At 46.4% G+C, this 11982-nt stretch overlaps 1 protein-coding gene across 1 annotated transcript; it reads left to right on the forward strand.

The window, feature by feature from the left end:
• The first annotated feature begins 1711 nt into the window (after positions 1–1711).
• On the forward strand, positions 1712–7725 carry CST7 (cystatin F). The gene is made up of 4 exons (XM_063153505.1): positions 1712–1852; positions 6505–6677; positions 6923–7039; positions 7461–7725. Exons 1-4 carry the CDS (start codon positions 1777–1779, stop codon positions 7551–7553), a joined length of 459 nt encoding a protein of 152 aa, XP_063009575.1. The 5' UTR covers positions 1712–1776; the 3' UTR covers positions 7554–7725.
• The last annotated feature ends 4257 nt before the right edge of the window (positions 7726–11982 follow it).

Below are 11982 nucleotides of genomic sequence, written 5' to 3' on the forward strand. Positions count from 1 at the left end.
TTCCCAATATCTAATCTAAAACTGCCTTCAATAAGGTTAGAGCCATTTCCTGTAGATCTGTCACTGCGTCAAAAATCCCTCTCCCAGCTCTCTTTTAGGCTCCCTTTAGGTACTTGAAGGCTGCTGTAGGGTACTCTAAACATTTTGCCAAAACTTGCTGATTTTCAAAAGATGCCAGTAAAGAAGGTTTTTTTTTTAAGTTGTTTTGACCCTTGAGAACATCTTGATAGCATTTCTCCTATGCCTCTATCTCAGAGTAAATAAAAACCCTTTTAAGTGTCTCATCAAGCAAGTTTTGGGGCCTTAAAGGGTCTCAATCACCTCCTTCTTGCACGTTAGAGCACCTGACTGTAGGCTTAGAATGATACTCACCAGGACCTGTCAGTGAGGTAGCAAATGTAGAGAACAGCTCTTCAGGAGAAAGGGAGGAGCTGAAGACACCTGATGGAGTCCCTACCTGTGCCACAGTAGTCAGGCTGCCATGACAGCTCAAAAAAGAATAAATAAAAGGAGGGAGAGTAATTAAAATCCCCTCAATAAAATCCCTTCCCATTCTGTGTCGATGTTTTCCACAGGCTCAGGAGTCTGATTCAGCAACCTGTGCAAGAAGCACTGATGACCAGAGTGACACACCATGATTGCCCCATTCTTTCTCCGTGGGACATTTGGAAAGAGGATTTATCTAATCCCTTCCTACAACAAAATATTAAGAATATTTTCCTCCAGCCCTTTATAGACCACCCATAGTGCCCTGTATTAGGCCATAAGATGCCTCTGCTCAAAAAGGGGCATTGCTGGGGCAAGTGAAAGGCAGCCATCACCTTCCTGCTCACCTGAAACATATGCACACACACACACAGAGTGATATCCACCCCTCTCAGCCCTTCAGTGAGACAACATTTCATCTCCCAGTCTCCTGAATCTGTCAGCTGGTTATTTCAGCTGCACCACAAAGTTTAGCAACCCAGCCCTTTCCCTGGGTTTTCAAGCTTCCCAGCATGGGCCAGCAATGCCTAGAGAGGATCTTCTAGACACCAAGGACTTACACTGGATAATTCAAGCCACAGAGGGACAAAATACCCCTCTCCCCTGTTTCTCTTCTTTCTAGATATCACCTAGAAAAAACTGATCCTCTCTAATGCCGCCCTTTCCTGTTGTCATAACACCTTTTATAAATGGAGGGTGTGATGCCCTGCCACCAAACCCAAAATGTTTTCCCCACTGGTTTTGTTCTTCACAGCCCCCTTGGATGGGTACCCCTAAAACTTCCTCATCTCCCTCACCCAAACCCCAATCTCCACATCAGGGGAGGCAAAACCCTGGACCCATCACCTCTGTCAGGTGTCCACATTCAGATGCACAAATCCAAGCCATGAGCCACATCCCCAGGGCTCATTAACTGTTGCTTAAATGTGAATTTTCCCCATGACCCTTAAAGCACATGACACTAACTCTGCTCACCCCCACACCCCTTTCCAGTGCTGTATCACATGTATTTGTCCACGCTGTTGCTCTTGAGGATCACAAAGCAAAAGTCCCTGTCTCATGCAAGGCTGGCGCTGCTGTCACCAAGCCGCAGCTTCGTGGTTGGGCTTCGAGGTATGTGGTCATCAGCAGGAAACAGAGCCTGCATCAGAGCTGTGACGATTCAGGGGGTTTCAGGGTGGTTTTTTTCATCCCCACCAGCCAATAAGAGCACTCACAGAAGCATTTCTCTGGCAGGAAGCAGGGCAGTGACTCCTTGGGCAGTCGGGCTCCTCTTGTGGAGCGGTGGAGATGGCAGTGAACTTCCCCTGCAGCCTTGCTGCACTTTGCTGCTTGGCACTCTGGAGCTTCACCGGGACTTCAGGCGGTAAGAATGGGAAATAATTGCTGTTTTCCTTGTGGTTCACGTTCTGTGAGTGCTGCTATGTGGTGCTGTGGTAAGTAACAGCCTTTCTCCAAGCGCTGCCGTGCTGGCTCAGCACTGCAGGGCTCAGGCTGCAGCTGAAAACCCAACTGCTCCAAAGACTTTCTCCTTGTCTAGTGAACCATGCTGTCCAGGGATATCATTTAGGGGCTTTAAAGTCAATTTATGGTTTTAACTCATTTGTCAGTGTTTGAACTCTGCGTGACCTTGATTATTAAATCTAAAGGCTGCGGGTAACAATCTGACTGCTAAGTACAGATGGACACTTGAGTGCAGATTAGCTGACTTTTAATGAAGCATTAACCTGTTTCATTTCTTTCTTTGCTGAGCAAGGGAACTCTCTTGATTGCAGCTGGCCTTAAATCTTTAGAATGGGAGCTGCAGACATGAGTGTTTTTCTCTGAAGGTTTTGGTCCAGTACTACTGAATATATTTCAGCATTACTTTGGTTCACATATACAGAAAGAACTCAGGGATGGTGTTGGGTTAGCCAGTAGCTTTTTTGTACCGCTGTGGTTTCCTTTGGGGGCTGCAGAGGCATGCAGGAACTCTGCCACATCTTAAATGTAAAGATAAAGCCTTAGCCTTGCTAGGGGGAGGAAGTTTTTAAAGGAGGGAGAAATGGGGAGGAGATTTTCAAAGCATCTGGTAGAAAAAAACAAATCAACACGTTGCAATCTGCTTTTTGTTTCATTGTAGCCTGGGAGGGAGCAGCCACAGGAATGATTGCTCTCTCAGACTGCAGGAACAAGGTCCCCAAAGCAATCCTCAAGGAGGAAAGCACTATAGAGAGCCTCTTAATGCAACATTCAACTCATATCTGCAAAACCAGCCCTTGTTTGCTTAATAACAGATGGTTGCCAGCTAATTTTGAGCAAGCAAAGGGTTTAACCCTACTATTGCCCAACAGAAGGAGCAAGAGGAGGGCTGGCTTTTCCATCTCTCTCTTGACGTTTCCAAATCCAGGAGCAAGGATGGGCTCTGAACATGAATGCTCTGCTCCTGAGCATCTCCCCCTAGAGCAGCAAGAGTTGTCTGCTCAGACTGTGAGATCACACACTCGTGCCCTCTGAGTGTGGTAGGTGCCTGGCCAAGTTATGCTGTGCCTCTGCTCCCACACAGCCTGGATGTCTCAGGAATGCTGGCATGCCTAGAGCCCTGCAGAGCTATCTGCCCTCTGAGCCAAATCTGCCTTGTGTGTGCCTGGAATGGGGCCATCACCTCACACAAATTCTAATTTGCAGGAAATGGCACTAAAGACAAGCCAGAGATGAAACGGTCAGAAAAGGCTGCAGAGAAAAAAATCAGAATTACAGGTACCTCACACCAGAGAGTCCCTGGGGTTTGGAAATAGAGTGCTGCAAACTATTCCAAACACTGAAAGTGATTTCAGACCTGTGTGTTTGCCACGACATTGAATGGGAATGAAAGCACACAAAGAAAACCAAATCCTAGCCCTAAAGAATCTGAGAGGAAAATGGTGGGATAAAGATCTCCCATGAGGGCTCAGTAGATTTCATACCCACTTTGCTCTGGTATGAGTAGTTTTCAACACCAAGTTGTATCAGGTGAACGAGGTAAAACACCCAGTACTCCTTAGTGAAAGCTGGGGGAGAAATATATCCTATAACCTCTCCCCTGCTTACGACACATGGTATATTGAGTCTACCTGTCTACAACACCTGTCCAGCTCGCTCGCCTCTCCAGGTGATGCATTTCAGAGGCCTGGCCATGTGTGACACTGCTGGATCTCCCAGCACTGGAGTCAGGAACAAGGGCTCTTGGACTCTGACTCTTGGTTTGAATAACACACATAATAGTTTTCTTTCCATCCACACAGTGTGGTTTCAGCCAGTCTCATTCACCTCAGGCCTATAAAAGACGTCACCATGACTCAAGAGGTTCTCAAAAGCCACAAAAGGACATTGTGTACAGATTGAAAGGGGCTGTGGTTATCACCTCCTTCTGCAAAGAACAGTATCTGATGTCAACACTGCAACACCTGACTTTCCAACAGGTGTGAGAGCAGATATTCAAGCAAGGTGCTGGGGAGCAGCAAGAAAAGCCCAGGGCAGCAACCTGCTCTCAGCCTGGCAGGATGTCCCAGCTGCTAAGTGAGGTCAGGAAAAATCTGGTCCCTATAGCTGTTGGGTTGGTATTGATGGCACAGGAAAAAGATGGCATTTCTGGACAACAGGACTGCTGGCCTGGTGGGCAGACCAAGGTTCTGCTCTGCTTGGAGCTTCATTTCTGCCTGCAGACAGGTCCTGCATGGCCCTCCTCAATCACCTGTGGATGGCAGTGCCTTAAACCCCTGTGAAAAGTTTTACCCATGAGCTGAGCACTGTGTGTGATGTGCTTGCCTGAGAAACACCTTTGGTCCAAGGCTGGATGGTCACAAGCTTCTGTGATTCTCAAATCCCACCCTTGCTGCAGCAAGAAGACACCATCCCACAGAGAATAGGTGTTGCCACATTCCTCCTCACAGAGACAAGCAAAGCACAATTCTTCCCAAGAATATTTCTGGGTTTCACATTCTCTGAACCTCAGAGGAAGGAAAAACAATTCTTATTTGCTGTGCTTGTGTTTGTGCCAAAGTAGAATGCAACATGGAGATTGTTTACCCAAAGTGATGGGGTTTTGTTTCCTTGGCCTGTCGGGGCCAAGAGTGTGTGTGTGTGTGTTGGGACTGTTGGGTGACAGTCACAAAATTCTGTGCAGTGGAGTGCAGTTGAGTGCTTGGCAGATTCAGTTTAGATGTAATGTAAAATAATACAGAATAACATAGTATAATGAAGTAATTAATTAGCCTTCTGATAAGATGGAGTCAGAGCATCATTTCTCTCCCTTCGTTGGGGGTGAAAATATCATCGATAAGTAGTCTTGGGACCTACAAGTGGGTTCTGGGCTGTTGGGTGAAAAAACACCACAAAACACTGGCTGCACACCCATAGTGCAAACACAGATCAGAGGCATGGCACGGGAGAGCTCATCAGCTCCACAGCAGACAAAAGCCACCTGCAGAACACCCACTCCTCTGCAACACATGGCCTGGGTCTCTCAGCTCCCACCTGCAAGAAAGTACAGGGGTCTTTAAGGAAGTTGGGGTGTCAGCCAGGAAGAGAGATGGATTTGGACATCCTTGGGTTGAGGAGGGATGTGGAATTGAGTCTCTCCTTTGCAGGTCAAGGTGTAAATCCCTGAGCACTGTTACAAGTGGGTGCAGCAATTAACACCTGTGAGAAGGACGTGACAGTATAAGTGGGATGTGCATAAGCAACATGTGTGATAAATTTTTGTCACCTTCTATGCCGTTGATGTTACATAATTCTGGTTTGGCTATTTTATTTTTTTTAATAGACTTCAGATCATCAAGCTGCCCCTGCAAACTGGTTTAAGTGCACGGCCTATGCTCTGTGCAGCTGGCTGGGGGTGAGAGATCTATCTGTGAAAAAAAGCTAGAGGTGATAAAAAGCTTGACTTTCACAGCAGATTGAATACATCCTCTGTGTGTACACCTGTGTGCACAAGCACAGCCAGGCTCGCTGCCTGCACGCACACAGGGTCACGTCCTGCACCTGCAGCCCTGGGCATTGGCAGTGGCTGGATGGCACCTTCTCCAGGATTGGGGATTTTTTTCCTCTTCTATGATTTCAGAAGTGGGAAAATGGAGAGGAAAGGAAATGTAAAAGAGGGTGAAATAGTGACATCAACTGTAAGGTCTGAGCTTCTTTAAAATGATGGAAAAATAAGCGGTGCGTGGGGAAAGAGCTACACAAGCAAGTAAAAATATACAGTAAATGGTTTTATGAACTGCTCTAATGTGAAAGGTCATGGGTTAACTCCCACACTCCCCAATTTCCATTTTCTGCACACCTGCTTCTCCACTCCATGACCTTGGTAATAATATAATTGTTTGGGTTAGAAGGGGCTTTAAAGACCATCTACTTCCAACTGCCCTGCCACAGACAGGGACACCTTCCACCAGACCAGCTTGCTCAAAGCCCCACCTAGCCTGGAGTTGAAAACTTCCAATGATTAAACATGTACCAGTGTCTTACCACCCTTTTTCAGTGAAGAATTTCTTCCTCACATCTGAATCCTTCTAACATAAAAACCTCAAGATGCCATCAAAGGTTTAAGGGTGGGATGTGGGATAAAAACTTGTATCTGTAAGATAAGATATGCAAATTAAGAGCAGCAGGACTCTGGAGCCAGTGTTTGATATGTTATCAAAACTATACTGCACTCTGAGCAACATCTGGCCTATCTTTATAAGCAGTTTCAAAACTGGTCTTTTTATAAACCGGGAGTTATAACAGAGACATTGAAATAGAATTTGTGATACTCTGGCTTCTTCTGAGTAATTTTGAGCTCTGCTTTCACTTCTGGCAGCATCTCTTTATGTCACTTCATTTCCTGGGACTGTTTCACCATTTCAGTCATATAAATGAAAACTACTTTGTAATGGATGCGAGCAGAGACCTCCAAATGCATAGGATGAGTAAAAGGGTTTAGCATTGGTTCAGAGGGCTGAAGCTCCCACCCTTTCATGCCCCTGCTGTGTTTTACCCTGGTGTTTGGTGTTGTTTCAGGGTCACATGTTACACCACCCCACTCAACCATAAGACCTGGCTTCCCTGTGCCAGTGAGCACCGACAGCCCCGAGGTGCGCAGGGCCGCTCGCTTTGGGGTCTACAGATACAACAACAGCTCCAATGACCTCTTCCTCTTTAAGGAATCACAGATAAAGCAAGCCATGGTACAGGTAAGAGCAGCAGGCTCCCGATGGCTCTCCAAACCATCTTCTAACTGACCCTTGTATGGCATATCCAAGGCACAGCATCCCTGATCCTCCTCAGGGCTGCTGAAGCTGTCCCCTATAGCACTGCTACACAGGAGGGCTCTGTGTGGGTGACACACAGTTCCCAGCTCTAGCACTTGATTCCTAGCCGAAGTTTTGGCATCTCTTTCCCCTGCCCTCACTCTAAAGGAGGAAACTGCTTTCTCTAGATAGTCAGAGGGCTGAAGTACATGCTCCACGTGGAAATCAAACGCACCGTGTGTGAGAAGAGGGATCACCCCAGCCTGGACAGATGTCACTTCCAGAGGGAAAAAAACCTTCAACAGGTATGTGTTCCATTTATTTGGGGTGGAACTGCAGGGGATTCTTGGTCATCTCTAGCTGTACAATCACTTTTAGAGCAGCTCTGCCTCTCCTCTGCAAGCCAGCTGGGGTGAGGCCAGGTTCTCACCTTCCGTGCATCCAGGGCCAGCTCCTGCCTGCAGGGAGTTGAAGCAGACATATCCACCTGGCCCATGCTCCTGGGTGACTGAGAGTGTGCAGAAATAGAGCAGGGGCTAAATAGCTTTCCTAGGTGGGAAACACAGGCTTTCCCACTAGACAGGATCACTCAGCAAACAGCACTTTTCCTAGGATAAAGTGGGCAGACAAAAGGATGCTGTTTTCTCCTGCCCCATCACAGCCTGCAATGCTGAGATCAACCAGCAGACACCTTAACTTTCTCACCTATTCCCCTTTTATTCACAGATGCTGAGATGCTATTTTGAGGTCTGGATAACACCCTGGACACACAAAGTGCATATCCCTGTTGCCCACTGTCACCAAGACCTTTCCCCATGAGAGCCCAACTTCCAGAGAATCTCCTTCCCTGAGTTTTTCCTTGCCTGGACTGCTGAGGTCAATACTGAAGTGGGGACAGCTGTACAGAACTGCACAGAGGTTTTCTCTCAAAGCACATGGTTGTTTTTTCCTTGAGAAAAACACTCAAAAGACAAGGCCTGCCTTGACTGAATGTCTTGCTATCCAGTTTTGTATCTGTTTTTCCAAAACTAAATTGCACATGAACACATGTTGTCATTCATTTGCCATCCACCCTCTGGCTGAATTTCCAAGCACTCCCATGAAGCTCTGCTGCACTTGTTTTGTGATGAACTTTCACAAAGCCATGATGGAAACTAGTCTAAACCACAGCATGAGTGAATACAACACTCAGGAAAGCTTGACAACAGTGGGGTGATTTGCCTGGGTATACATAAACACACATATACACAAGTTTTAACATTTTACAGTGCCAGGGAAATGGTCAGACTCATCTGTCAGGAAGGCAAGAGGGAGAGCTGCTCTTTTTCTTTTTGAGACAGAGGTATGGATAAGGATGTCTTGAAACACAAACATTCCAGAAATTACTCAGTCCAATGAGTGCTTCCACCTTAATTAAAGCTAAGCTACGCTGTGAAAGGGCATCACTGCAAATGCCAAGGCTAATAAATCTAATCATATTGCCAAAGAATAATTCTGAGGTTAAACAGCATAGTTCCATCCAGGTTAATATACAACATTTAATCTCTGGCAGACCACAGCTTATATTCAGGTTCAGTACAATGTGGTCTTCTCTAGGTGGGCATCTACCATTCCTTCAAGTCTTCACTCTTCATCCATGGGCTAATTATTGCTTACAGTGGACTAAGGTCCCTATTGGGAAGGATTTGGGCAGCTGCTGCCTTAAAACAACCATAAAGTCTGAGCCCATGATCAGTCATACACAGACCAGCACTTCCAAATGGGCAGGGCACTTATCTAAGCCACAAAGAACACCTTTTTTTTTTTTTTTTTTTCCCACAAATACTCCTTTTTTTTCTGAAAGTTGTTGCTTTTCTGCAGCAATATTGTAACTCCTATTAGCAGTAACACCCCCAATTTCAGCCCTTTTAAAAAACATTCAGTCAAGAAAGGCCAGTGAATGGCCTGGCTCCAAGGCAGGGTCTGGGGATCTCCAACCAGATTGCATTAATAGTACAGCTGAGTATCTGCTCCAACTAATCCCAAAACTGGGCAAGTCTCAAGTCCTGCTTCAGAAATACCACTTGTGATGAACAGGTGGCTCAGCAACAGTTCAAATTCAGCATCCAGTGCTGGAGAGGCAGCTGTGTTGCATCTTATCTTTGGGAACAGCAGTGTCTTGGCTGGGAAAAAAAAGGCAAAAAAAGAAAAGCAGCAGTGCTCTAAAGAAAGCTCCAGAAGGGCCACAAGAGGATGTAATGTGATGCTACATTCAGCCACCACCAACAGCCTGGTGCCAAAGACAAGGAGAAAGAAAGTCAGTGATGGTGGCTTGGGCTGTCCACAAAGCAGGAAAGCCAAGCCACAGCTAAGCTTGTAGGAGAGCAGAAGCAGCCAGGAAGAGCTGCTCTTTACATCTCAGAGGGGTTGGGAATGGTCTCAAGCCCTTTTCTCCTTCAGCTGCACACTTCACACAATGCCAAAGGCTTCCAACCAGGCTGTCAGCTCCAGACAGGCTGGGCAGATCCATGTTCCTTCCTTCAGGCAGCAGGACAGCCTGGTGTTCAGAACAGATGTCATCTGCCTCTCACATGCCACCAAGGGGGCGAGCAGGCAGCGTGCTGTCACTTCAGGTCTGTGCAGAGATGCATGCAGGCAGTGAGCATGTCACACAACAGAGGCCCCTGTGTGACTCCCCAAGCCCCTGACACACAGTGCTTCATCTCAGTCACCTCACCAAGCCAATTCTCCATCTGCCACAGCAACAAAAGTTAAAGCCAGGTGAACTTGGCACCATGCAGGCTGACAAACCCAACAGGCTTTTGCTGTTCTCCCAAGGAAAATGCAGCACAACTGTTCAGAGCTCTCCATCCAAACAGAAAAGCTCCTGCTGAGAAAGACAGATGAGCTTTATGTTCAAAGCTGCATCCAAGTGCTCACTGTGACACAGAATTCCAGTGTGCTTTACAAGGAGAAAGGCACACCGGAACTGTAGTACCCATCATCCCCTCAGCTACAGTAACAGAGCTTTCATCAGCAAATAAAGGAGCAGAGCTGAAGTCCACTGAGCTCTTTGCAACACCCCAGAGCACTTCACTTAGGGAGGATTTGGGTAATTGAAGAGGAGGACACTGCTAGCACTGACCCAAACAGCTGCAGCTAAACACCACTCCATCACAATGACACGCAGCAGTCAAAATACCAATGTCTCTGCCCTCTGCATCTTGCTTACACCAAGGTGAACAGTTCCCCAATTCACTCCAAAGAGTTCATACCCCTCCAGACCTTGCTGGGTCTCTGACATCTATTTCAGGTTACAATGGCAAGTTAGTGATATTTTTGGTAAAGATTTAGGGCATGAGGTGAGAAGGAAAACTTGTTTCTGCCAGCTCTGTACGTTGAAGAAAAAAAGGAACATTCCCAGCAGTGACATTAATGTGACCGTGTTCACAGGGGTCTCAGGATGAGGGAAGAGATGAGGATCTGACTCCATGTTTCAGAAGGCTTGATTTATTATTTTATGATATATATTACATTAAAACTATACTAAAAGAATAGAAGAGAAAGTTTCATCAGAAGGCAAGCTAAGAATAGAATAGCAAAGAATGGTAACAAAAGCTTCTGTCTCGGACAGAGAGTCCAAGCCAGCTGACTGTGATTGGCCATTAATTAGAAACAACTCTATGAGGCCAATCACAGATGCACCTGTTGCATTCCACAGCAGCAGATAACCATTGTTTACATTTTGTTCCTGAGGCCTCCCAGCTTCTCAGGAGGAAAAATCCTAAGGAAAAGATTTTTCATAAAAGTTGTCTGCGACGCATTAAGAGCTCATGGGACAACCACAACCTGAGTTTTAGCAAAGCTTCAAAGTGGCCAGTGACCCTCAAACAGAGATCTCCATTTGCTCAAAAGCTCTGCTCTGCAAATATCTCCTCTCATACGGGAAACAAACTGCCTGCCACCAAAATATGAAGCATTGCTGGCTGACAGACTTCCCACTCTGCATTCTCCTGACAGCAGCAGCTCCACATGCAGGACCTGGGAGCTCTGTCTGTACCAGATGCACCCAGTTTCACAACCTGGCTGACTTCCAGAGCCCACTGACACCTGGGGCAGCTCCATGGAACCAACACAGGGCTTAGCTGGCAGCAGGCAGATAAGGAGACACGAGAGCTGCTGACTGTGAGGAAAAAGCCTTCCACACACAGCTAGCTACAACAACTTATTGCTACATTTTTCAGTCCCTGCCTCAAAAAAATCAGCATATGAGCAAAAATCAGCTGCCCCCTGTGCTCATTCTTTTGCAGCACTGTTTTCAAGCAGGCTGGATGAGAAGGCCCAAGTGTCAGCATCATCAGATCCATGTTGTGATCACTGAGCAGACAGAGCCAGAAGCTTAAGAGGTCATTATCTCACCTGCAAAGTTTTTACTGGCACAAAGCAGACACAAATTTAAAGGAATTTAAAGATTTATGCAAAGACTTTGCAATCACTTTCATCAGCTGTTCACACTGAGAAACCAACCTTTGCATAAAAGTGTCAGGGGCACACAGGTTATGTTCCAGCAGCTCTAGTACACAAGTTTGCTCCAGACAAGAAACAGGGCAGTGAACTGTGCAGTAACATTTTAAACACTTTCAGCAAAATCTTCTTGATACTTGTGCCCTGCAGAAACATCTATTCCATCAACAAAGTAAAACAAAGCACATTTTTTAAATGCACAGCTGTGGTGCACTCCAGCTCAGTTCCTCTCCTTGGACAGTTTTACTGCAGGGCTTTACATGAAATCAAAAATTTCTCCAGGAGACAGGGCAACATTCTCCCATATGTCATAGTCTGTCCCAAAAGAAACTTGGGTAAGACACAGGAAGCAGCCTCAGTTATGCAAAGAGGACTTCCTCCCTTTTTAGGGAACCACAGACCTTTCTTCTGCCACCAGAAGACAATCATGCTCTGGAAAGACCTTTGGATTAAATGCTCTTTTATCCAGTAAGACTTCTCATACAAGAGAAGAGCCAGCCTCAGAGCTGCAGAGGTGTCATGTTCCTGCACTCACATAATCAAAAAAGACTGGCTGGCTTTTTCCAAGCCTGGCTTGTTCCAGGTTTCTCCTTGCTCAAGGCAGGTGTGTCACCATCCATCTGCAATCAGCACATCACTGACTCAGCCCCTGTGGAAGTGGAATGAACCTGTAAAACCAGTCCTCACAGGAGCATCAAGACTTCGTGCCAGTTTGTTTATTCCACAGGCATTTTAGTGCTGCTGC

The sequence above is a fragment of the Melospiza melodia genome, chromosome 3 (assembly GCF_035770615.1).
Source record: "Melospiza melodia melodia isolate bMelMel2 chromosome 3, bMelMel2.pri, whole genome shotgun sequence".
NCBI classification, from domain to species: Eukaryota; Metazoa; Chordata; class Aves; order Passeriformes; family Passerellidae; genus Melospiza; species Melospiza melodia.

What these genes read in the sequence shown, in the direction of transcription:
- CST7 (XM_063153505.1), top strand. Translation starts at nt 1,777, where the DNA reads ATGGCAGTGAACTTCCCCTGCAGCCTTGCTGCACTTTGCTGCTTGGCA. An exon ending in TAAAGCAAGCCATGGTACAG is followed by an intron (nt 6,678 to 6,922) that starts GTAAGAGCAGCA and finishes TGCTTTCTCTAG; the next exon opens with ATAGTCAGAGGGCTGAAGTA. An exon ending in GGGAAAAAAACCTTCAACAG is followed by an intron (nt 7,040 to 7,460) that starts GTATGTGTTCCA and finishes TTTTATTCACAG; the next exon opens with ATGCTGAGATGCTATTTTGA.